Here is a 26,927-nt window from a genome sequence, read left to right as displayed (position 1 = left end):
TGGGCCTGTTGTACATCCTAATAAAATCAGAGTTCTCTTAGTCAAGGTAATGGGGCAGGGCTGTAGGGAGAGCAAGTAACAGTGCTTGCTATAGTTATAAGGACATATACACTTAACCTATATTTCTTTATTTATTTACCTATATTTGCATACTGCTTCTGAGTAATCTAAATTTTCTACTGAATATTTCTCCCTCATGCCTTTATCGTTGACAGTTTTAATAATAGAGAGAAATTATTTTTAATAACCTCATATTAAAGTTATTTCTAGTGGGAAGACCAGACTTGAGATTTCCCAAGTTGGCCTATTATTCACATCAGGCTACCATGACAGCTAGTGCATTAGCTGAAACAAAACTCTCTGAGAGATGTTTTTGAAATGGTACCAGCATTATTTTTAAACAAATAGCAAACACTAATACTTTCCTTTGGTGTAATTCCATATTTTATATTAATTTGGGACAAATGTGTGAAACTATGTATAATGATTAATATCAATTTGTTGTGTGCTCCTATGGGAGTCTATCCTAGAGTATCCAGGTCATCCTATAGTGGTTCAAACATACAATAGCTCATATTCATGCTGGAAAGAACAGCCTGCTGGAGATGGGGCTGAATGTTTCCTACAGTGTCTCTACAAAGGAGAAACTCTGCCCCTGTTTTTTTCCAGCCCCTTCTAGATGTCCATCTAGAGAAGCTGCTGACTATCTGAATGGTTAGGGCTTCACCCACTGGAAAGTATATCACTAAGGGGCAGGGCCCTGCCTCGAAAGGTGATGGACTTCATAGTTATATTCTTTATTCCAGCTTTGCCATCTGGTTTCTGCTGATACGTGACCGGCATGCCCGATTCAAGGGGGAAGGAACAGGAAGCTTTGCTTGAGTTTCTTGGCCTGAGTCACATTTTCCAATCTAGCTCAGTTTTACCAGGAAGAAGCCCTGTATGTGGAGGAATGACTGCCACATGCCCAGCGATGTGTAGAGCACCATATGACTTCCCACCCAGTTAGTGTTCTTTGTGGTCATACTCCCTTGAGGATACCACAAGCCGAGGCAGGGGAAATGGTAGAATTAGGGCACCAAACCTTACCCAAAGTCCTTAACACTGACAGACACTAAGTTTTCTTTACAATAACATCAAATGAGGTGCTGACTTTGGAAACAAGCAAAAGTTAGTCACAGTTTTGAATCATAATGGTGCAGAAGCAATGAAGGAGCATCTGAAATTTTCTTGAATTTTCAGAAAGTAATTTGTACTGTAAAAGCTATTTAAACTACAGAGAAAGCACAGAGATCAGCAGTTTTTAACGTGACTCCTGGGCTCTCAAAAGTTCTTAACTGGCATTTGTAAAGGGTTCTATTAGCTTGCAAATATATGAGCATATTGGTTTGACCACTGCTGCTTTAATAAAGACTGTAATTTTTACTTAAACCATGTAATTATATGGTAAAAATATTATGCTTTCCTTTCAAAATTCCATTTATTCAGGCCATATCTGGTGTCAAGAAACAGAAACCTATTCCATCTGAGCTAAAGTAAAAGTGTGATTTATTGTAAAGATAATTATCCCAAGCAAATCCAAGGAGAAAGAATATACAGCCAGGCCTTATGAAGCTGGTGAACCTGACTAGCTCTGAAGACCTCACAGCAGAACTGTGCAGCTCTCTCTAAGTCACTCCCTTTACCATGATCCAGACACCAACTTACTCAGCCATTTTTCTCAGTGCAAGTTTTTGACACTGTGAGAGAAAATCTATTGGTTCCCCTTGAGTAAGGTGTATTTATTCTAGTCCAATCAGTTGAAGCCAAGGTGGTAAGAACAGCCGAGCAAACATGGCCACTCATGTCCATGCCTTAGGTATGGCCTGTGGGGGGAAGCAGGCTCTCTTAGAAGCATGCACAGGCAAGGATGCAATGACTGACCATTGTATTTTAATGTAGTTTAAAAAAACAGCAATTGACACCAAACTATATGAGAAAATAGGACAAAAAGCAAACCTATGAGGGGATTCAGGTAATACAAAATGATTGAACTCAATCTTTTTGTGTGTGTGCAGTCACATTATTGTCTAGCATAACATTATCTAAGATGGAAGTCAATCTTGCAAACTATTCTTCCCTAAATACAGGCATTCATGGGTCTTTCCATATTTATTACACCACCAAATATCTTTATAGTTGGTCTAATTTATCTGTTGCTCTTCCACCCTTTTGTCTTCAGAATCTGTAAAAGGAGAATGAAAAGGTGTAACTATTTAAAAATCCACTAGTAACCTATGTTTTTATTAGCTTTTTGTTTGCTCTCCTCTTTCTTCTGTTTCCTGGATTCCTGTATTCAATCTGATTCAACTGAGGGAGTGTGTGTGAGAGGGATTCTATCTATGAGGGACATCAAACCACAAGACCATCATTAGATCTTTTACATACAGCAAAACTAAACTCTGGCCTCCCTCCTGACCTTAATCTATTTCTACTTGCAGTGTTGCTTGGTTCCTTTGCTTCCCATTCTGAATTTTGCAGCTACATGGTCAGTTCCATTTCTTCTCTTGGCCCTGCTTCTCGTCTATGTACCAATTCTAATTCCCCCTAGTTAGCCCCACTCCAAAGCCCATCATCCTATACATTTTCAGAATGGAAGGTACCATGGATTTGTTCATTTTATTGGACATTCAAATAAGAGTGTGGAGGCGTGGATGAATATCCTGACTGGTCAGCCCCAAAGAAGTCTGTATCAGCCTAGTTTTCAAAAAATACCATGACAACTAGGTTATAGACTTTGAAAATCTGGACTTGCAGATATATCTGTGTCCATTTCCTTACTTATTCATTCTGAAAGAAGGATTCAGTTGCCATTGACATAGCCCTGGTTATAAATGTAGGAAGGGAGGTTCCAAAAGTGTCAGCAAACAAAGCTGGGGATGTAAGGGGGGAGGGTTTGAAAAGAATTATATCTGGGGGACACTTGATCTCTTCTACCCAGTTGTATTAATAGAATAAGAAAAGACTAGTTAATGTTTTGTTTCCCCACCTACCATTTATGGCTTCTTGACTGTATGGCTTTTCAGAGTTGGGTTGAGGAATCAGATCTAAAAGATCCACTGCTGTAAATAGAGAATGCGCAGAACAGAGATTTTAGTATCTAAAGCACATTGATTTTTGAAGTTAGTCTCATTTTCTCCTATCCTGTTGCTTCCACTCCAAGTTTCTCTGAATGCCTTCTTCTTGGGAAGCTGCAAGATGCCTGATCACTTTTATATGGAGTCTTGAGAACTGGACTACGTTCTTCTGACCACAACGTCATTCTCTAAGACCTGACAACGTGAGTCATGACCATTAGCACTACAGAGATGGTATGTGACTCGATTGACTTAGTGTCTGACATAACCAGGTTTTTTTCCTCATCTTGGATTAGATCAGAACACATTCTATCTTTATATTCTGAAACCAAAATTAGATAAAACATATTGGATTTAAAATATAACTAACAACTATGAAATGGTCTAGGTCAGTGTTTTTCAAACTTGGTTGACCATGACTCACAGTAAAAAATGCATTTTACATTATAGTTCAGTATGTGCACTTGTGTGCTTACAATAAAACAGAAAAAGTTACATGAAACAGGACTTACTCTTTTCTTATCTTTTCTACTCATCTTTGTTTTTCTTTTCTATTCTCTTCTAGTGCATTGGGAAAAAGAATCTGTTCTTCTTACTTACTCTTTTCTTATCACTTTTATTCCAGTTTAAGGAAAAAATGCCAGTTGTTAAATTGATTTCATCACCCACGATTTTTTTTTTCTTTTTTTAGTAGGCTTCACACCCAGCATAGAGCCCAAACGGGGCTTGAATTCATGACCCTGAGATCAAGACCTGAGCTGAGATCAAGAGTCAGACGCTTAACTGACTGAGCCACCAGCCGCCCCCTACAAAATTTTTTTACGACCCACTGAGGCCACACTGTGGAAAGCACTATCAAGTGATATTTGATTCTAATGCTCATTCAACACATAGCCCCTCAAACAACCTGAAATCAGCCCCATTTTCTCTACTTTATCACCACTAACCTTCTTCAGTCTGTGTAAGATTATGACTTAGTAGAGGGTCTAAGAATCTAACATTTTAATTAACAACTTGGATTGTTCTGATGCCTAAACTCTAGAATACATACTCTACAACTTGGCTCTTTTTCAACCATGCTGGAAAGCTGCCAGTCACCTTGCTCATGACAGATCTGACAGTTTTTTCTCAGTTCTCTCACAAGGGCCTTGGAGCCCTCAGTCATTTCCTTGAGTATTGCTCAATACCAGCTGGGCCAACTGGAACAACAGTGCTGCACCCATCCTAGAGATACTATATAAATACCTATTCTGTCTGGGACTGAGCTCACCACAGTCCTCCGGACAGTGATTTGGGTGGCTCCATCATCTTCGAGGGGGCCAATGAGAAAGCCAGGTTAGTTCTCTAAGCTAATAGCAGCCATTTCATGCTTGTCTCGCCACCCACCAGCCACTTGGCTGAGCTCTCAACCAGCCAAACTAGAGATGACCTCCACGTGCCTCTTCCAGTTCGACTCATCATTTTGGGATCCTCTGCTCTAGCCCAGCTACTCTGTTTATTGTCTTCTGAATACAACTTTAGACTGCCTTGGGTTCACACTTCTGGTCATGTCTTGGCCACCTGAAATGCTTCCTCTGCCAATGTGGCTCCTTCTGGTGGGGCACCTTTCACAGCTTCTCTGACTCCTCCACCTGCAGGCTTCTTTTTCACTACATGACATGAGAAATTTCTACTCATCCTTCCAGACTCAGGTCCCATGTCACTTCTACTTGAAAGCCTTTCCTAACATTGCTGTCCCTATCAGGAGACCCCCAGTGTGGTTCCATTATACCTGGGCCTCTCTCTACATACCACTTCCTTCTCAACAGGGTAGGTTTTTTTTTTTTTTTTTTTTAAGATTTTATTTATTTATTTGAGAGAGAGAGAATATATGAGTGGGGGGAGAGGGGCAGAGGAAGAAGCAGACTCCCCACTGAGCAGGGAGGACATGAGGCTCGATCCCAGGACCTCAGGATCATGACCTGAGCCAAAGGCAGACGCTTAACCGACTGAGCCATCAAGCCCCTCTCAACAGGGTAGTTTTTGATTGGCTTTGCTGTTTCCCATGCTAGACGGTGAGCACTTTGAGAGCAAGAACAATATTTGATTTATGTTCATATCCCTAGGACCTAGTGTGGTTTCTTTCTTTCTTCTTTTTATTGTGCTAAAAACATATAACATGAAATCTACCTTTTAAACATGTTTTTCAGTGTACAGTACAGTATTAACTATGTATACATTGTTGTACAATAGATCTCGAATATTTTCACCTTGTGTGACAGAACCAGCAGAGTTTCTGAATAAATGATCATTTCATTATCTTTAACCATCTTAAGTCTCAACTAGATTTGAAGATACGACTAAGTCTTCTTCATATATTACAAGGACTTCTCTTTTCCGTGTGCCTTTCTAGATTATTTATTATATACTTTCTTTCCTTTTGACCTGTATTGCTTTGTTTTATTGAGTTAAAAAACTCATTGTGCGTGTTGGCATTTACTTCCTCGTATTCTCAGGGCTCCTTTCCCCAGACATATCTGTATGGCTATAACTCTGTCATTGTGTCTCCAGTGTCTCTCACAGTGACCAGTATACAGAACGTGCTCAATGAATATCTGTTAATTTCCTTCAAAATTTTAATAGATTTTAAATATGATCTGATTTTTGAATATAGGATGAGGGTGATAAAAGATTTAATTTCCACTTTGTGGCTAATAGATGATTAAATTCCTTTCTTCGAAATTTAGTGTTATGCCTTGGATAAAAAGGACATTTTTTTTTCTTCAATTGTTATACCTACCATCTGAGACTCTTTGATTTTCCTGGTTGTTGTATGTGGTAGGTAAGGTGGTCTTTTCATCGCTTTTGGCTATGTCAGTCTCTAAAAGTCAAGAAATTAAGTATTAAATTAATCAAAAAGATTAAACAAACCTCATGCATGAATCATCTCATTGATATGCTAATAAGCAGAGATCTCCAAACTGTACAAAATTCTGATTATTTTCAATGCCCTGATGTTGGAATCTCTGGAACAGTGTTTTGGGCAAGGTCTGAAGTTGACAGAATCAAGATCTATATCTATATCTATATCTATATCTATATCTATATCTATATCTATATCTATCTATCTATCTATCTATCTATCATCTATCTATCTATGCCTTGACCTTTGTTAGTGAAAACAGCATAAAATTAGGTTACTCTTTTTCACCAAACCCTCTATAATGCAAGTATTACAGAAAATTTAGGACTAACTACCAAAGGAGTCAAATTTGGAATGACTTCTTTATAGCCCATTCTCAGAAAAGGAATTTGCAGCTCTACTCTGCAAAAGCAGGAAGCCACACAGAGAGCTTCTAAACTCTGGGAATAAAAGAGTTCCAGTGAAAACCAACTGCTCTTCGGACTTCTGTGTCTATGCCCTTGGATTCCATGCTGCCTTTGGACTTTATTTGCTTTTGCCCATTCCTAGTGACTTGACCACTGGCAGAACCAGATCTGAATTCCTAAAACCCATCCTCTGCCCAGAACCTCTTTTCCTCGAGGCCTGGTCTCTCTGCCCTTTCCACACTGCCATACTTTGACCTCACTAAACCCTTTCTGGTCTGGACCAAGGACAGTCTTCTGTCCCCTGCCAGGTTCTTTTTTACCAGTTAATTCATTCTGAGAGGCAGCAACTATTTTGATTGGGTGGAATCTGTACCATACTGGTTGTTAAATATTTTCAATATTTAGAGATCAAAGAAAGATGATAGCACTTCCTTGTGAGCTTAGTATTAGAGAAACTGCCAGTGAGAAAAATAGGCTTGTTAAAATGTATTGTTTTTTTTTTTTTAAGCGATCTAAAAGTAAATGGAATGTTGTGGTTTGGATTGTGTTCCCAAATGGGAGTCCCAATCCCTGGTACTGTGAATGTGACCTTATTTGGAAATAGGGTTTTAGCAGATTTAATCAAGTTAAGATGGGGTCGTACTGGATTGCAATGACTGGTGTCCTTTTAAGGAGAAGAAACAAGACGCACACGGAGAGAAGACCGGCACGTGAAGACAGAGGCAGAGATTGGAGTGATGCAGCTGTAGCCCAGAAGAGGCAGAAAAAGGTGCGTCCCTAGAGCCTTCTGAAGGACCATGGCCCTGCCAGTACTTTGATTTAGGCCTGCTAGTCTCATTTATTCACTAGAGAGTAAGTTTCTGTTGTTGAAGCCACCCAGTTTGTGGTCATTCGTTATGGCAGGCCTGGGATATGAATACATATGTTACACACAACACTTATAAGGTCATTGTGTTTTTAAGATGTGATTTCTTGGGCGCCTGTGTGGCTCAGATGGTTAAGCGTCTGCCTTCGGCTCAGGTCATGATCCCAGGGTCCTGGGATCGAGTCCCACATCGGGCTCCCTGCTTCTTGGGAGCCTGCTTCTCCCTCTGCCTCTCTCTCTCTCTCTGTCTCTCATGAATAAATAAATAAAATCTTTAAAAAAAAAAAAGATGTGATTTCTTTAGCATTCTTATGAGATGTTTTATTTCGAAGGACACACTAAACTTGGCAGTTTCTTTTGTCAATAATTTCATTTAAAAGTGATAAAGTATAGATTATAGTTACCAATATTCAATAGCGATTCAGTTTTAACAAATATTTTTAAAAATTTTTTCAAGATTTTATTTACTTATTTGAGAGAGACAGAGAGCATGAGAGAGAGAGAGAGAGAGAGCACGAGCAGGGGGAAGGGCAGAGGGAGAGTGAGAAGCAGGCTCCCTGCTGAGCAGGGAGCCGGATACGGGACTCTATCCCAGGACCCCGGGGTCATGACCTGAGCCGAAGGCAGATGCTTAAATGACTGAGCCATCCAGGAGCCCCAACAAATATTTTAATAGTCTTTTAGTAGCAGCTCAATAAAACATCACATTGAAAAGATTACCTGATTGATAGGGCTGAAAATTGATCAAATCTCCAAGTGCAACAAGTTTCTCCTGTTGAAAAATTTTATAATCAGAGAAGTGACCACAATTGCTAGCTTAATCAATCAATCTTCAATAGAAAAACACTTTGGGTCTTGATTTTTAAGTAACCAACAAATATTTTTAACATGCCAGACATTATGTAACATAATGAGTAGTGTTCTTCTGTTGATTTCTTCAAAGTCTTATTGCCTCCTGGTTGTTTTTAGGAAGAGGATGCAAATTGAACCCACAGAAAATCAGTGTGGGTTCCTTGGCCTAGAGGAATCAGTTTACGGTCATTATCAAAGTCAGGGTTCTTCTATCTATTCAGACATTACCTGAATGAGATCACTTGTCATTCTGGTCATTATTTGTTCACTGATTTCAATATCTTTGAGATCTGTAAGAACTACCCAAGTTCCATTCTCAAATTTTACAGGCATAGAAAAGACGATCCCTTCAGGAATACCAAACTGGCCTGTAGTGAGCAAATAGAAAGCAAAGCAAAACAAAAGCACTCAGAACAATACACCCTTCATGTAAAGCGTTGTAGAAAAGGACAGAGATTGTGCATGATTTTTAATGGTAACGGTGAACTAAATTTCTGAGAATTCCTTTCCCGGGAGGATTGAAACACCTACTCTAGAAGTATTGACTGAGCATCTCTCCAAGTTCTGACAACTCTCTCTTTTGTGTTTCTCTCTGAAAGAAGAACTACTGGTCCCTCCTGTTACCCCTTCTGTCCCCTCAGGCTTGGTTCAGACCCCACGCCTGTGCCTCGGGGGCTCATGTCTTTCTCCTCCATTTTGTCTAGACTCCTTTTTTCTGCCCCCTGTGGCCTTTCCTTGCCTCCTCACTGGCCCAAGACCCCAAGACATTTGTTCACCTGGCCTTGCGCTCTTGTAGCCTGCTGTGGTGGTCCCATAGCTGCAGTGTGAGGCCTGGGGTGGGAGAGGGAGGGGCTGGGGAAGTTGATGATTTCCCAGCAGCTCCCAGGGCCCAGTTTGGATGTGTTCCAAATGAAAAGATGGACAACACTTACTACTACTAACTATGCAACATTCAGATAGAATTGCCCCCCTGCCTTTTGTGCCTCCATCAAATGAGAAAATGATTCTCGCCATTCTAGTCATCAAAAATGCGGTCAGTAGAACAAAAATGTGAGGATAGTCAAGAAACGAGGATCTAAAAGGCCTTTCCTTAGAGGGCATCTGAGGTTCTCTGTTCACTCTCTTTTTTTTTAATCTGTAAAGAGCCAGCCTGATGGGTGGACAACATACAAGAGTCTACCTACATGGTTTCAGGAAGACAGTGATGACCTGCCCTTCACCACCAGTATTGCATTGTTTATTGGTGAATTCCTACAGAAATTAAACTGTTAACAAATAAAGATAAGGTTTTAAATGCCTATTACACTAAAAAGGTAACATACTGATTTGATTCACCTTATGCATTAAAAGCGTGCTCATGTGCCTTACTGCAATTGAAACAAGATTCCCTGAGTGTCTAACCCTGAAGTAGCAGCAGGAAGACTCAGTCAAAGCCCTGCCCTCAGGGTGTATGCGCTCGAACACAGGACACAGGGGACTTAAAGAAATTAACCATGCCACCAACGAGGACAGGCTGGAATGTGCTCCCTGACAGAGGAACAAAATGCTATTCACATACAGAGGAGAGACAGATGATTTCAGACTTGGGGGATCTGGGAGATTTCCTTGAGCTGCACGATGGTCACTGGAATAACAGGGAGGATGGTGGTTCCACTCATAACAAGGAACAAAAGAGGTAGATCAAATTGGAGAGGAAGACCATGAGTTCAGTTTGGCGTATGTCGGTCTGAGGTGACAGCATGGTCCAGGGGACAGTGTTTCATAGGCTGCTGCTCAGCAGAGAGGTGGAGGCAGGAAGCTTTAGCAGCAAATGAGTTTGCACAGGGAGAAAGTAAAACACAAAGGGAAGAGATGCTTTCGACAGAACCCACAGAACACAGAACAACTCTTCTCTCTTTCCTACTCTTCAAAAACGTAGAAGTTCTCTGAAGTAGTTTTTAGCAGATGAAAGCGATAAGGTTGTAAAAATGCATATACAGTATCTGCAGCTGAAGCTTTCCGCATTCCCACGGGTGCCCTAAGATCTGCATCCTGATCCTAGGTCCTTCGTATCCTGACCCTGGATCTTCGCCACTGTGGCTCCTGGGGGGTGTTCTTTGCACACTAGTCTGCCAGGTAAACACTGCTCAGACTTGAAGGCTTCCTGGGGGGTCACCTCCTTATTGAAGTCCGTCCTAATTCTTCCTTCCATCTGCCTAAAACCAACCTTGCTTTCCCTTCCTCAGCTGGGATACAGTGAGAACAGCTTAGTGGAACTCTGCAGTTTTTGTAGCTGGCTCTTCTTCCCTCTGCTCTAGGTCTCCTGAAGGCAGCAGCTGTGTGTGTGTTCCCTGCTCATTCACACAAAACATCGCAGAATTTCTCAATGGCTGAATGAGTGCATGAATAATGAGTGAGTGCATGAACGATAAGTGAGTATGGTACTGTGGAAGTCCAGACAGCTTACAGACCAGGTAAGGCAGAAGGCGGGGACACAGAAGCAGGGGTATGAGGCATACAGGCAGGTTTGAAAGTAATACAAAATAAAAAAAAAAACCCAGATTGACCTTCACTTAGTACTCCTAAAGACACGATCTCCCCAGGTGGTGAGCCATGGTACCAGTATTTCAATGTAGTGGCTATACTGTGTGCAGATAAGATGGCTCCAAATTGTTTTCCTGTGGCCGTCAGCTTTTTAAGAGTTTCCACATATTGTCTGTTTACCCAGTCACTATAAGGAGAGAAAGAAACGATTTTACAATGGAGGGAAGAATGGGAATAAAAGAATGTTCTTTGGGTCAATGGATCTCAGTATAAGAAATCATCTCCATAAAAGAGAAATATGCCTTCCTGTGTACCTTCCTTCTTCAAGCTTCTTGAATCCTGTAAAAAGTCAATCGACTCCTGCTATCTTCTTATTCATGGAACACTACATCAAAAACTAATGATGTAATGTAAGGTGATTAACATAACATAATAAAAAAAAGTCAAAAATATTGGAAAGGAAGTTAAAAAAAATAATAATATAGGGCAATATGGGCAGAACATACAGGGCAGGCTGGCAATCCCATCTTGGGGATTGAGCTCCCAGAAACCCTCCTAAACAAAATGCCATCTAATTTAATTTTTTCACTGAAATATGTTTTTATTTGTAACAAACAAATATTAAGCTATAAAGTATTTTTGTACAAATTTAATACTTTCTTAGCATGGTATTTATCATCTATGAATGATTTTGGGGAATTCAGAATTGTTGCAAATATCTGTATGGAAAAAAAAAACCCTCTAACAAATAAACAGTGATTTTTAAAAAGCCAAAAAAAAAAAAAAAAAGTCAATCGAAAAGTAATGAAGTATCACAGAAAAGAATCCTGAAGTGTCTAAACATGATAATAGAAATACGGAACACAGAAAAGTGGTCAGACTGCAAGAACAGTTTCAAAAAATTTATTCTATGTAGACGTTATCTTGGAGCCAGTGGTATCCTTCATTCTAAAGAAAATGTTATCTGGGGATAACATTATCTAAAGAAAATGCACATTGAGAACTGGGGAAATAACTAAGTTGTTATCATCTAAAGTTTAAGTTTAGGGAGTAGACCAGCTGGACTAGAGAGGGCGATAAAGGGCGATAAAGGGCTGCCCCTGCTAAGCTAGCACCTACAGCTCCAGGAGACACTGCCCATACCCAGAGGAAGCATGTGCCAGGAGGGTGGGCTCGGGGGCGCATCATTTCTGGGCAGGGATGAAGTGCCCCTGGCCTGAGGAAGGGGCAAAGGAGAGGAAATGCTACAGCTGGAAAGGGGCTGCAAAGCTTAGAAGGATGCTTCAGAGCCACTCCTCCTCCTCTCCTCTCCCCAGCCCCGTCAAAAAGGTAGCGCTGACTGCAGTGGGGGAGGTTCTTGGCGCTTTGCCTGTACTAAGCCATTTCATCTTCCCAACGACCCTGTACGGCCCATGCTTTGGGACCATTTCCACTTTGCAGATGAAACACCTAAGGCATAGAGTGGTTAAGTAATGTGTCTAAAGTCATACAGCTAGGAAGTGGCTGCTTGAGAATCCCAACCCAGGTAGCTTGGTTCTAGAGACGGTGCTCTTGCCCAGTCCTCGGTCCTGCCTCTCCTGGGACAGAACACCCAGCATGGCCTAGGCCCGCTCACCATCTTAATTCCTCATTCCCGACTCACTTTGCAGATGCTTGATTTAGAGATAAATTTAAAGGAATATGTGAGACATTTTAAGGATAGTCTGAAATATAAAAATTCATAATTGCAAAGTCAAATAAATTGGGCGTGGGGATTGACCAGTTGGGATTCTGTGGGATTTTCTGTATCTTCAATAGAGCACATAAACAAAGGTGAGTGTGAACAATACCAATGCCAAGTCATTTTGGTTCAAAGATTTCTAAGATGATTTAAAGGATTATAACAACTATTATACATGTATCCAACATTGCTAGTATACTTCACTTAAAAATATACCATACCTATCAAAAATCAAGCTCAAAACAGGACGTGAGTAGTTAGGAGGTCCCCAAATAGCACTCTCATATCTGTAAACCTTGGCTTTTCTCAGATCAATGTAGTTATTTCCACTAATATTACCCCAAACTATCACATTTTTGATACCTGTGAAGAGAAAGAAATTTAAAATTAACATAAGAATGAGCATTAATACAAAAAATTGCCTGTAGTCTATTTTTTGCCTGTGTGTTGTTTTAGGATTGATCTTTTGCTATAAAATGATCTAAGTTTATGCTCCCCCCAAATGTACAAATGACATGATTTACTGAATCATCAGGGTTCGGCAATTCCTAATCATGTTCATACATAGGCCATATGAGTGAATTCAAGAAATACTGAAATGCTCTCTGAAAGACCTTGCTACTGAAAATTATACCACTGGTGTGGTCCTAACTTAACCACTCTGCTTGCCATTAGGAGAACTTTTTATCTGCTTTGGTTCTGACAAATGTTCTTGATTCTAGACTGGAATAGAAATTTGGGCTAATCACTTAACCCCCGGATGGGTTTCATTTCCTGCAGAAGGCGGGTGTTATAATAAGAGGATCTCAGGAACATCCTAATCAATAAGTAATTGAATTAGCTTCTATGTGTAAGGCACTTTTAGGTGGAAGGTTTAGAAGGAAACACATCAACCCAAATCCTTGCAACGTCCTGGGGGTGGAGGGGAGCGGGTAAGAAAGCAACTACTATACAAAGTGATTCCCCTGTGAAGGAAAATAAGAGGACAGGGGTTAGAGAAATAGGGATTAAAATTGAATATGATTCTAAAACTGTGGATCTTCTAGGAATGTTGTATCTGAAGTGAAAATAAGTAATTTTATTGATTTATTAACTTATTTGTTTAAAGACTTAATTATCTTCCAAAGTCATACCACTTCCTACAGTGGAGATTAAATTCTCTACTGTTGTGCATGAGGTAAGTTTGATGTGTAGGTTTCAAGTAACAGAATATCCTTCTGACTTGGCTTAACTAGGAGGAGCTCACTTTTCTCGGGCAATAACAAGTTGAGGTAGGCAGTAACACTGGTGCTTGCTCAGCAGCTCAAAGATGCTATTCTTTAGCCTGCCTCTCATGGTCCTAAAACAGCTGTAGCAGCTCTAAGTATCATACCCTCACATGGTTGTGTTCAAAGGCAGGCAGTAGGGAGAATTAATTTTTCTTATCAGACTTAGGGCTCTATATAACTCTGCTAGAGAAAATCATAGTGGACATCTGCTGTTTTTCCTCCTAACATTTCTTCCCTACTGTTTTTCTTTAACAGCATCCCGGTTCTCCTTTAAATAACTACCTTTTCTCAATTTCAGTCCATATGGTTTGGGTGGGGCTGTCCTCACCCCTCAGGTCTATCAATAGGCAGGAGTCCCAGATTCCAGACTCCTGGCCATGACGATTGATTTGGAGATGGGCAAATGGCCCAAGCCTGGCCAATGAGATATTATCCTGCTCCTTTTGTACATTTGAGGGAGCAAGCCCTCTTTCTCCTGGGTTGAGCTAAATTATGAATGTATGAGCCTGGAGACACCAGTGGCCACTTTGCCACTCTGTACAGAGAGCCTGCCTGAGAAGCAAACCAATGCTGAGGAAAGCGGGGCCGAGTGATAGGTCAAGAGAGAGTGCAAGCCAGTCCTGACATCATCGTTGGAGCCCCAGCATCCATCTATGCCTGAAAATAACCTCTCTCTGTCTACAGTCTACAGTCGCTTTGAGTGGACTTGCTGTCACTTGCAGCAGAAAGAGTTCCAACCAACCCCAATGCACATGGTCTGAGAAACAGGGTTATGTGTGAACTGAACTCAAGGGACATCCTGGAAAGATCTGCTACCCTCTTGGCATCTGGACTCTTCACTGAATGACTCTCCTTGATGGTTTTCTGATTTCAGGAAACTGGCTTTGTTGGTGCAGAGTCTCTCATTGCTGCTTTGCGGACCATTCCCATGGACCTCTGTCCCTCCAAAGTCTCTCTTTCCTTTACCCAACATTTCTCCATTTCTCTTTCTTCTGCTTCTCATATGCTTATTGGCTTTGGGTCCAGGAGAGCTTACAATTTATGGCACCACCAGAACCACACGAGAGCAGCTTTTTAGTTGAAAGCCCCCACCTTGTTTTAAATTTTGTAACACTGTCTCTTCTTGGCACTTTGATCAGCGTTATCAGAAATCTTTTGTGATAAAGCAGTGTCTACATATCTGTATATAAGGTTGGCACAGAGATAAAATGATTAGAAAGTGTTTTTCTTTCCTACTAAATAATTTTATAGCAATTTGGCTAAGGTAATCACTGAACCTGGGGGTGAGGCACTGAAGATCTGTGTGTGAGAATACCAGAAGTGATGGGTCTAGGGCCTCCCTGTAAAGCAGTGGGTGATACAGCTATTCCTATAATGTAGGGGCTTCCTGAAGCCCTTTATGGCCCCGATTTGGAGCATGTGAGGCTCACATTTCATCATCTCCCCACTGTCTTGAGGGAACGCCTCGCACCTCCCTGCATTTTCATGGGCTTTGTTGCACCTGCTCCAACTAAAGGCACGGACACCTAAAATGTGTTAAAGATGATAAATGTTTTCAAATACAGCACTCCTCTTTTAAATACAACAATCCATTTTCTAATCCAGTCTCATCCTCTCGTGGTTCTGACGTCTACCGGTTCCAAGACTAATTGGGGGCAGAAAACGATCAGACAGCAGAATCCTGCGGACAAGTTTAATACCCTTGCAAATGTTTACCATCACATCGGTGGGAAGTGGGGTGGAGCCACTTAAACACACCCCTGATGATTTTTTTTTTATAACACTGATTAGGGGCACCTGGGTGGCTCAGTCGTTAAGCGTCTGCCTTCAGCTCAGGTCATGATCTCAGGGTCCTGGGATCAAGCCCTGCATTGGGCTCCCTGCTCGGTGGGAAGTCTGCTTCTCCCTCTCCCACTCCCCCTGCTGTGTTCCCTCTTTCACTGTGTCTCTCTCTGTCAAATAAATAAATAAAAATCTTAAAAAAAAAAACAACACTGATTACCTTAGTTGACTATTATTATGGAAAATTGAAATATTAGGTTTCAAATTATAACTAGAAAAACAGAAATCTTATTATATTAAACATTGGTTGGGTGCCTGGGTGGCTCAGTTGGTTAAGCGACTGCCTTCGGCTCAGGTCATGATCCCAGAGTCCCGGGATCGAGTACCGCATCGGGCTCCCTGCTCGGCGGGGAGTCTGCTTCTCCCTCTAACCCTACCCCCTCTTGCGCTCTCTCTCTCACTCTCTCTCTCTCTCAAATAAATAAAATCTTTAAAAAAAAACATTGGTTTAACTTTTTAAATGATGGACAAAGTCAGCCTGTCATGAAAAATAGTAAGAAAAAAATGTTCACACCGTAGTCAAATCACACAGTAAGGAGTTCTTTGTATCTGCTTCCTACTTTCTATTCCAGATATCCAGAATAATCCTAAAGGGGTACAGTGTTCTTCCTAGCGGCTTTGAAATCACGTTGTTGAAAAACAGAAACAGACACAGAAGCTCACTCACATGAGGAGGTTGTTCTCAGTTTTCTGGCCAGTGCAGCTCTAGCTTGGCCTTCCACGCCCAGAGCCACAGCAATGATGTTGTGGGCCACGTTTGGGGCATATCTCATAAGCAAAACGGTTTTAAGATTCACAAACGTTTTTCCTCCCACAATAACTCTGACAGAATCGTGAGCATTTTTCTCGATCAGGTATCCATAGAGCCTACACAAAGGAAGCCTGCTTCGGATGCAGTCTTCTAGAGTGTACACCTCCTGGTCAGTGTTCTCGTCCAGGATGATGATCACGTGGGCCTGGAGGAAGGCGTCCTCCACTCGGGTGCAGATGGAGATGCTCCGGAGCAAGGGGGCCACCAGGTCCTGAGTTTCAGTCACGATAACGTGGAGATTTTCTTCTGCCTGCTTATTGTCAAATAGATTCAGGCTAATTTCCGTGTGCATTCCAAACACTTCACCACTTGTCAAGATGGGAATTAGGTTGTAGCAGGCAGGGACAGATGCGCTAATAAAAATGCAAAGCCGGATTATGAATGGTTAAATCTTTTGCTCCTGCTAAGCTTTTATTCTTAATAGATATTTCTGCAGGTGCATTAATAGGGTGGTTTAATATCTTAAATAGGCATACACAACCACATACACTTTTTAAGGTGAGGAAGCAAAAGTTGAGCAAAAATATTCTTACCACCAATCCCTTGCTCTGACCATCTGAACACAAACCCCAAATAAGAAATGTACAAAGACTTTTCAAATAAAATAGAATATGTAGAAAGCAAAATTTAAAAGAATGGTGTCAGAGTACTCTAATTACATGTTGACATTTTCTTTCAAAAAGGTAAAGAAATAAGTTTTATTTAACCATAGCTCTTTTCTACTTTATACCCTCGTCTACAAAGTAATGACATTCTTTTTCTTTGGAAAGGACTATCTTTTCTAAATCCTTGCAAAGAAGCCCAGGATCAGCATAGGCTAGGTGTATCTGTACCCACAATCCGGCAAGTATCTGGGTACTCTATAGCTTGGCTACCAATTGACAGGTGTAATGACCCTGACAGGAGTTTGGAAATGCACCTGGGCATTTTTGATTTTCACAATGGGTTTAGGGAGGGGTTCAATGAAGGTTTCAACAGTATCTGTACCATTTTAATCCTTTAGAAATATCTAAAGGTGATGTACTATTTATTAAATCTGGGTGTGAGTTTCATGTTTATGCTTATTACATCATTCTTAATTCTTTTCTGTATTGAACTATTTCATAATGAATAATTTTCCAAAGGAACATGACTGTTAGAATACATGCAGTTGTAGTAAGAAAGAAGGGCAGTGTGAGAGACACAGTGAGGGGTGGGGAGGGAGAGAGAGAGCAAGGACAGCAAGAGACACCGAGAGAGAGACGGAGTACAGAGACAAAAGGTGCTAGTGAAGACTGCTTGTACCCACGACTGAACGTGGTGAGGAGCAAGAGAGGAAAAAAAGGAAGAAGGAGCAAAACTCAGGTGTAGTATAAACCCTGGCAGGTTTGTTTTCTGTTTTTTACAGGTTTTGGTTGCCGAGGAGGTATCCACTTCAAAGATGGTTATCTGCAGTAAACACGCTGCCAGACACACCGCTAAGGAACCAGGGGCCCTCCCACACCGAGGATCAGTTGTTTTAGAGATCTCTGATGTCAGTAACCGGCCAGCCGGGCCGCTTGTTTTTTCTCTTCCCAAGCTTTAAATTTCCACTCCTAGGTTTTAAATTCGGCAGGACAGAGTGAGCCCACAAAACCAAGTCCCCCACTCTCAACCCCAATAAAAGCAGAGCCCCGGGGCCTTGTGTGCTCACACATTCTCTTTCTCTCTCCCCACCGGTGACTTCACTGTGTGGCTCCAGGGCTGCCATGTCATTTCCAGGATGTGTAAGTAACAAAACCCCTTCTCCTCACGTTTCCTGATGGTTATTGCTGAGGGGGTCTTGCCAACGTAGTAAGAACCACAGTCTGGTCCAGCCACAACATTGGTTACTGAGGCGGGCACACAACACAAGGTCGGCACTAGCAAGTGGGAAAGCGAGGCAGGGCAGCAGGCAGTGAGACCGGAGTGGGGAGAGGAGAAGGAAAGTAAGGGAATGGGAAGGAAGGGCGGCAAGGCAAAGAGCAAGAAGGCAAGCAGCAGACAGCATGAGAGACACAGAGTGAGGAGACAAGAGCTGGAGACAGGGTTGTCGAAGTAATGATCTTTGCTATACAGTTGCTCTTAGATTTTATACGTGTGTGTGCATACATACACCTATAATCTAAAACTTAAATATGGAGCTATATTGGGGGATATATATGTATATATTCACGTATCTATACATGTACATATCTATACATACAAATCTCAAACTTGACATTCAGAGGTTCTTCCATCATGGACTTAGTCCCACCTTATCGTCCTTTCTAAATATAACACCCAATCTCATGAATCCTGGAGTCTGACTGTCCCACCTGGTGATCCAGACCTGCAAAGGGTGGATGAGATCTTTCCTGATTTCTTCCTCCAGTTCTTTTTCTATATGTGTTTCCAGGTTCTCTTGAGCAATTATCTTCATCAGCTCAGTAGTCATGCTAGAGGTGACACCATAGTAAAGCTAAATATTAGGAAGAAAAAGTCAACACTGACAATGATTATAATGGAAAGTTTTTGTTTAAAGCCAGAACAGAATAAAGAGAGCAGAGAGAATACTTTGGAAAGCAAGACATTTGGAGAACAACTTGAGAGAATGGCAATGTTTTGAGCAGACAAACCAACTTAAACCATATACCTGGGCGTATTCCAGGAACTCGTTATATCCTCCCAAAAGCAAGCCCTTTCCTCCACGATCCAACAGCTCTCTCCATATGATGGGGGACTTTTTGTGACTCCACGTATTTTTCTCACACAGGTCTTTTAACCACTCCTATTGAATGATATTCCAAGAGAAGTCGTCCATTGAATCTGTCTCAGAATTCAGTTCTATACTTCAGAATTCAAACACGAACTAGCTTGTTTTTTTTTTTTTTACTACCACTGAGCATACATAATAAAATTTAGATATCTTTACGTTGTAAAATGTAAATAGAGAAAATAATGGTGAGTGAAGTAACAAATGAATCAAATACGAGACTATTCTTCAAATTCGCTGACCAAATAAAGGTACCGAAAGTTGCTCTCTTTGCCGAGGAGACAGAGAATGCAAGTGGTTAGCTTAAAAGAGAAGCCAAGTCTTCCAACTTAGCTGATTTCAAAAAAATTCAACTGGTTCTTACCTTGCTCTCCTATGTGAGATACTTCCAGTCTTAGGGCCACCTAAATTTGATATTGCTGTCCAAATATGTGGGTATAATTTGTCATTTGGACCGAACTGATGAGCTAAAAGTTATCTGTGGATTTCTAATAGTATTCATCAGAGACAGTTTAAATCATCATTATCTGGTTTGTGTAGACCAGGCCTTCTAATGACAAGAGCTAAGTAGAGACAGAGAGCAACATTCTTGTGAGTAAAGTACATGACAACATTCTTGTCATTGGAGGCATGTGTAATGAGGCTAGCTTACACATAAAATCTTAGAAACTAATTTCTCTTGATGATGTTGAAGATCTCTCTATCTTCCCTTAAAGCAAACAATGCTGCTGTGAGGATTCCACCATGGTTCCCCTATTCATTGCATAGCCTGGCCAGTGAATTGCCAGGCCTCTGGAGGAAAGGGACTCTGCCCCATAGGACCTTCAGCACCAAGTGGGGCATGTTGATGTCTTGGTAGGACTGGGGGAATATGTATAGGACTGGACCCTGAGGGTGCAGAATCAAGAGTGGAATATAAAGTTGGACAAGGGAGAATTTATCAATATAAATCACTCTTCTGCAACTCAAGGGTACATATTCTGGCAAGCACCTCAGAAGACAGTGGCAACACGTTGCTAGGATGGCTCTCCAAAGCTTGGAGAAAGTGATGGTTCACGTGAAATGAAACAGAAATACCAGAACATCCACAGGAGACAATGAAAGAAGGAATCAAAAAGCTTAGAAAAATAGGCATGCTGGAGTGGATATGCCACTATGGAAGGCAGGAAACCTACTGGTCCATTATGTTCTCCAGAAGGGCCTGGAGGACACTACATCCATCAAAATGATAAGAACTGCACTGATGATGGTTCTCAGCATCATGGAGAAGACTGGTGTGGCTGTCCATCCTAGGCCAGGGCTATTAAAGGACGTGTTGTTATAGAGCTGGACTCCCTGATAGAATCCTAAATAAAAAGAGGCCAGGGGCAGTGCCCATCAGAGAACATCGACGGTGATAAAAGCATGGAACAGCCCAGCAGATAAGGTGACTTAGCTGAAGGCACACTGGGCTCACAAAAGAGACAGAGGCTATGCTACAGCCCTAGAGAACAAGCCACCACTCACCAAAGCTGATCGAGCCATTGTGGCTGCTAAACGTCCAATGTGCTGGCAACAGAGACCAACACTGACCCCCTGATAATGGCACTATCCCTCAAAGACCCTAACCAGCCTCTTGGTGGCAAGTTGATTACATTTTACCCCTTCTACCCTAGAAAGGGCAGTGATTCACCTTGACTGGAATCAACATATATTCTGGGCAAAGAACTGCTTTTTCTTCTTATAGGGCTTTGGCCAGCACCCTGCCCAAGAGCTTAGAAAATGTTCAACCTAGCAACATGGGATTCTGCATAACATCACTTTGAACCACTTTGGAGTAAAGCATGTGTGGGATTGGGCACGTAACCATGGGATGCACTGGCCCTATTATATATCACATCACCTGATAGAGGGATAGAACAGTTCACCGAAGGTGCTTAGAGGTTGCTACCTTGTAAGGATAAAGCACTGTCTTTCAGGATGCAATATACACCATGAATCAATATAGTGCTTTCCCCACTAGGTGAAATACATGAATCCAGGAACCGAGGGATGGAATTAAGAGTGACCCAGTGACCCACTTGGAGAATTTGTGCTTCCCCAAGCCCACTTAACTCTAGATTCTATGGGTCTGGAGGTTCTAAATTCCAGAGGTGCCAGGGTGTTTCTATCAGGAAGAGTTCCACTAAACGTTAAGCTATGGTTGCTGCTTGGTCACTTTGAGCTCCTGTGCCAAGAGACAGCAGTCAAGGAAAGGAGTTACCATCCTGGAAGGAGTACCTGGCCCTGCTGATCAGGGGCATGTGGGCAGGAAAGAATATCTGGCATCTAGGTGACCCGCTGGGGCATCCTTGGTACTGCCCTGCTCAATTTTGCCAGCAAGCGTACATGTGCTGCAGTCACATCCAGTTACATCCTGGGAGACTAGGACTCAGACCCCCGAGGATACAGGTCTAGGTCATCACACCTCAGAAGTCACCTAGACCAGCAGAGGGTGAGGGGGATTGACATTGGATCATAGACAAGAATGGTGATGAGTGTCAGTTACAGCCCTAAAATGATATGCAGTGGAGACTGTGGTTCCTTTCACTGACCATCCTCTTGTCAAGTTTCCCCAGGGAAAGATGCCAACCAGAACCCCAGAAGAGCTGCTCCCAGATGGTATGAATTTATTATATGGAACATGTAGTTCCAAAAGGCAGAACAACTGGTGAGCTGTAGCAGATCCTATCATATGTCGTTCAGATTCCCCCTTCATGACCAAGACACTCATTCCCTGGGTCACCAGGTGTACTTACTGCTGACAGCTCAGTGCTGAGTCTCTCTCTAGGAACTGACCTCAGAGAGGTTCCCTTGCCTAGAGTTAAGTCCCCTGCCCAAGAGCAGCCTGCATCCAAGGACTGTTAGTTGTGTCATTACAAAAGCCCAGCCCCCTTACCTGTATTTGGGGCATCTCTGAAGGGCCAGCCCAGCTTCAGAGGCCAGGGCTGGCTGAGCCCTCTGTTGCAGCAGCACGGTGGTTCAACCTCTCCTGTTACACAACACTGCTGTCCTCATTCCTTCCCAGAGCATTATTCCCAAGAGCACCCCCCAGTAAAGGAAACTCCTTCCCCCAAATCTCTGTTTGTGGGGAAACACAGTCCCAAAGAAGGGTATTTCAAATAAGCAAGTGCCTCATGTCATTAGAAATCAAATGAAGGAGAATGAAAAGTTAAAAAGGTTAATACAGGTTACCTGGATTCTTGGGAGAAAAAAACAGCTAAATTTATTCTACTGATTGGTTAGGGCCTCATTTGTTTTACTAGGTACAAAGAAAAAAACATATAATGTTCTGAGACTGCTAAGTAGGAATTAATTTTATTAGTGTTAAAATAGTAGTACATGAACATTCATTATTGGAAGCCCATCTGATAACACTGGCTAATATTTCATTAAAACAGAACACATTTTTGTGAGTGTGTGAGTTTAACAAACAATAAAGGTTTCTTACCTCCCAAACATGAGGATGTTGTGTAATTTTATGCACCCGAAAATCAGGAAGATTCTTTTGTAAGTAGTCTGCTAGGAGTTCTGCTTTAGCATAATATGGGCAATCTGCTCTACCTAAAAGAGTTCAAATTTGCAACATTTTCTTATATCACACAGAAACTATCATGTAGTTGTATTTGTCATATAATTACAGAATTAATCATATAGTTATGATATATTTTATAACATAGAATTATAGCATTAAACTGCCACCATATAAACTTCTGATTTTTATAACAGTAGTAAAAATAAAATGATCTCACAGGAGGTTAGAATCTTAAGTAATAAAATGTGGAAAGAAGAAAAGGCGATTGGATATTTACTCTCCTCCAGGAGTGTGCTAGACTTCACATTCTCTAAGGGGCTGCCATGCTACTAAGCATGAACTATTAATAATGAGCTAGTCATTGTAGCCACTAAAAGGCAAAGTGTAAAGTGAGGAGTGGTGGTAAAATCACAGGTAGATTTGATATGTGTTCCAGGGAGTGGTACTGGGGGGGGGGGAGGAGAAGCAGAGAAAAGTCTGGGATAACTCCTAGCTTCTGGCTTGCGTAGATGATCCTGTACTTACTGAACAGAAACCACAGGTAAGACGTTTAATTGTAGACAAATGCAGCTGGAGGTATTCGCAGTTTATCTAAGTGGATAAGCCCAGCAGGTAGCTGTACCTATAAGTCTGAAGTGCAGGCCCCATATAAGGGCTTAAGAAACAGATTTTGCGGCCATCAATACACAGGAAGTTAGAGCCGCCAGAGTAGATGGATTGGGTAGGTGTCTGATGGGAGTTGGAGGGGCAGGGGCCCAGTGCAGAACCCCCTCTGCAACAATTTTCCCCAGTTACTCCCAATCGTGACTTCCTCCACTTCATGGCGACTTCTAAATCATCAACCCTCTCAACCACTCCGTCTGTTAGCCTCCCTGTTTAGTTCAAATCCATGGTTCATGAGTTCAAACCACACTCTAGCTCATGTTTTAAATTATCTTGCCCCACTATGTTTCTGGCAAATCAGCCTGGTAAAAGCCTCTCACCCTGGATGAACGCAGTTACCTGCCTTTTCTGTTTCTGGGTTCCATCTGCTGCTAGGCACCCCTGGAGAAACATGGGAGAAGCAAGCAGAGAGGCGCCATTATAAATTCATGGTCACTGGCCTCAACTGGCCTTCAGCTCTGCCTGGAGACTCTTCTATTTTCCTTATCAGCACTCTCTTCTGTTCTCCACAATTTCCATTCCAAACGTGGCCCACTTCTTGCAAACTTCTTCCTTCTCTCCATTTTCCCACACTGTCAGAAGAGATAACCTTGCTTTCTACTTTACAAAATCAAAACCAAATCAAGGGCGCCTGGGTGGCTCAGTTGATTAAGTGTCTGCCTTCGGCTCAGGTCTTGATCCCAGGGTCCTGGGATTGAGCCCTGTATTGGGCTCCTTGCTCAGTGGGGAGCCTGCTTCTCCCTCTGCCTGCCACTCTCCCTGCTTTGCTCTCTCCCTCCCTCTCTCTCTGACATAATAAATAAATAAAAATCTTTAAAAAAAAAAAAAGAGTGATCTAAAAACAAAACCAAATCATACAAAAATGTTGTCATTTGGGAAATCCCCTAACCTCCTGCCATCATACCTACAAGCCTGTCTGCATCTGGACTCATCCTTTCCTTCTTTCTCCTATTCATGGAAGATGGCTCCTACCTCCTGTTCAGCTCTAACCTCACCACTTAGGCTCTGAACACCACCCTCTTCCTCCTTCAGAACTGCCACCAACTCTGCTCCTCTCTTTCAGCACCTTATCCCTATTCTTAATGGTCCTTTTCCATCCTATTTAAATATAGTCAAGTTACATTTAAGTTTCTCCTGTCTTAAGAAACAAAAAGCCTATGTCCCTCTCTAGCTATTGCATTCTACCTGTCTTCTTCTATTAAAATTTCTTGAGAGAGTTCTCTACACTTACCATCCTCAGTTCTTCACTTCCATTTGCTTCCCATCCCCCTGCAATCTGGCTTTAACCACAGTTCTCTAGAGGGGTATCAAGGACCTCCATGTCACTACATCCAATGGATACATTTTGGTCATTTTCTTGTTGGCATTTGCCTTCTTCTATCCTTCTGAAACACCCACTATGGTGGGGGTCATTCTTCAGGTTTTCATCCTACTTCTCTGGTCATTCTCACTATACTTTGTAGGTTCTTATTCCTTTATTGATCCACTAAAAGGTTAGCATTCTTCAAGGCATCTTTATACTCTATGCATTCTTCCTGGGGGATCTCCTCCACTTCCTGGGTTCAAGTAGCAATTTGCACATCCAGTTCAGAACTATCGCCTTATCTAGATGTTTATACTTTCCTGTATTTTTCCATCTCCCTCTGAATGTCTCATAGGCCCTCAGCATGTCTAGTACAGATTTTGCCAAAACTCCCGCACCAAATTTGCTCTTCTCTTATGTTCATTATGCTCAGTTATTTAAGAGAATTAAGAGTATCCAGAGTATTAAACCTACTTTTCCACTTTTTTTTCCCAATGACTCATCTACCCATTTTTCCAAACCACTGGTTGGAAATAATTTTAACTCTTTCTTCTCCCTTGCCTTCCTCCACCCAATCAGACATTTAGTTCTATGAATTCTGCCTCCCTAATATCTCTCTAGTTCACTCAATTCCTTCCATTTCCATTTTCCACCATACTAGGCCAGGCTACCACTATCTTCTTCCTGGACTATTGCAACTAACTGGGGTCTTGGCATCTAATCTTTCTCTTCCCATAGAGAATACCATTCAGATAAAATGCAAATTTGATTATGTCCTCTCCTTCCAAAAGCCTTCTATGTACTTTAGATAACGTTTGAAATACTGAACATGGCTCACGGGAATCTATATCTAATTCTGGCCTCAGCCTATGACACTCTCTTTCTTGTACCCTTTGCTACAATCCTACTAAATCTATTTCCATTTTCTAGCTTTCCTCATTCCAACCCCAGCCCCTGCCATGGATGAGTTAATCACTCTCTTCTTCCCTACCTCCTTCTGCTAGGTAACTCTGCTTAAAGATCTCTGCTTAAAAAACCACTCCATCCAAGAAGCCTTTGCCTGACTAAAGGCTCCTGCCCCTGCTCCTATAGAACCAGCCCTGCCACTAGCCCACATGTAACATTCTTTGTAAGTGCCTGTATCACTGCCTTCCCAGCATATAGTCAGTCAGTGCTCAAAAATGTTCTGAATGAATAAAGAAGCAAAGGAAATAGATTTCCAAGCAGATGGGAGATGTCAATTGTGTTAATGCATCAGAAAGTTCCAATAAAGACTGGACAGCTTCTGTAAAAGTCATTGGTGACTGATGAAGGCCATTTCTGAAAGGAGGCAGAAGTAGAAGCCAGACTGAATGGAAGAAGTACCTGAAGAAACAAAAGCAGTCTACTCTTTCAGGAAGCTTGCTGAGAAGGGACGGAGGCAGGTACAATAGCCCGTTGTTTTTACTAAGACCCTTTAGTGGTTTTCCTGATGCCAGTGACATTTTCCATCCTTTTCCTCCATTTGCTGACAAAGGTGGGCTTCCTAAAATGCAAACCCATTAAGGATACTCTCCTGCTTAAAAAAATTTTAAGACTCCTCATTGCTTTCAAGATACAGTTCAAACACCTTTGTTTGGGGCACTTTAGGTGCCAGGATCCGGCTGTGGCTCCCATTCTAGCCCCAGGTCCAGTCACTTCCTCCATATCTAGTTTCTCCATTAGGCCATGAGACTTCTAGCTGTGTGCCTTTATCTGGAATGGCCTCCCTATCCCAAACCTTCACAAAATCAGCTGCTGCAACACCTCCCAGAGCCCTGTGCACATCTCCCTCATTTCATTAATTACAGTGGATCAAAATTACTTGTTTACATGCTTCGGTACTCCGTGAGACTGAAAGTTCCTCGAAGGCCCAGGTATATCTTTTCCCCCACTGTGTCCCCAGTGTCCGGGAGTGCTTTGCAGAGGACCCTGCCCAATAAGCATCTTTGAACGAATGCATAAGAAGCCTGGGGTAGTCCATATAGAGGTTGGAATTGCTAGAACAAAAGGCAGTTAAGAAAATCACTGCTCAGCGACCAAAGGGGGTGAGTAGTTGTCGGTGTTTTGAGCGGTCTACAGGCGGACGTGGGGATCACTCACCCGCAAGCACGAATTTGGCCATGTTAAAGCCTCAACCCAGGGGCAGGAACCGCGGCTCGGCGGTCTCCTGGCAACCACGGCATGGCGCAGGCGCACTCTGAAGTTGAGCGAGGCTTCTGGGGCCCTGCCAGAGGGGTTAGGTGTTGGGGCACACGATCATACACTGTCTTTAAAAGCTTTATGCTTTCCCCTGTCCCTATACCTGAACCCAAGGAAACTAGTCGTTCTC

At 42.1% G+C, this 26,927-nt stretch overlaps 1 protein-coding gene across 3 annotated transcripts; it reads right to left on the bottom strand.

Annotated features, from left to right (window-relative positions):
• Positions 1-1,572: 1,572 nt before the first annotated feature.
• On the bottom strand, positions 1,573-26,836 carry MDH1B (malate dehydrogenase 1B). 3 transcript variants are annotated; one of them, XM_081813772.1, is made up of 12 exons: positions 26,699-26,819; positions 22,528-22,640; positions 18,939-19,073; positions 18,622-18,764; positions 16,163-16,659; positions 12,607-12,748; positions 10,689-10,852; positions 8,371-8,510; positions 8,011-8,062; positions 5,896-5,976; positions 3,033-3,101; positions 1,573-2,224 (listed from the first exon to the last, which is right to left on the bottom strand). In XM_081813772.1, the coding sequence occupies exons 1-12, from the start codon at positions 26,718-26,720 to the stop codon at positions 2,184-2,186; spliced, it is 1,599 nt and encodes a 532-aa protein (XP_081669898.1). In that variant the 5' UTR covers positions 26,721-26,819; the 3' UTR covers positions 1,573-2,183. The 3 variants fall into 3 exon arrangements, with proteins under 3 accessions (XP_081669898.1, XP_081669900.1, XP_081669899.1); XM_081813774.1 differs by lacking the exon at positions 22,528-22,640 and having other exon boundaries at positions 18,622-18,741; positions 26,699-26,836; XM_081813773.1 differs by lacking the exon at positions 22,528-22,640 and having other exon boundaries at positions 26,699-26,830.
• Positions 26,837-26,927: the final 91 nt, after the last annotated feature.

This window comes from Leptonychotes weddellii, chromosome 3 (assembly GCF_054177405.1).
Source record: "Leptonychotes weddellii isolate Sample4059 chromosome 3, ASM5417740v2, whole genome shotgun sequence".
NCBI lineage: Eukaryota > Metazoa > Chordata > Mammalia > Carnivora > Phocidae > Leptonychotes > Leptonychotes weddellii.
This window is presented reverse-complemented; position numbering and strand designations above follow the sequence as displayed.

Excerpts from the sequence above, each read along its gene's own strand:
- MDH1B (XM_081813772.1), bottom strand. The coding sequence starts at position 26,720 with ATGGCCAAATTCGTGCTTGCGG. Across the intron at positions 22,641-26,698 it reads GGCCAAATTCGTGCTTGCGG|GTAGAGCAGATTGCCCATAT; the intron begins GTGAGTGATCCC and ends GAACTCTTTTAG. Across the intron at positions 19,074-22,527 it reads AACATCCTCATGTTTGGGAG|GAGTGGTTAAAAGACCTGTG; the intron begins GTAAGAAACCTT and ends ATCATTCAATAG.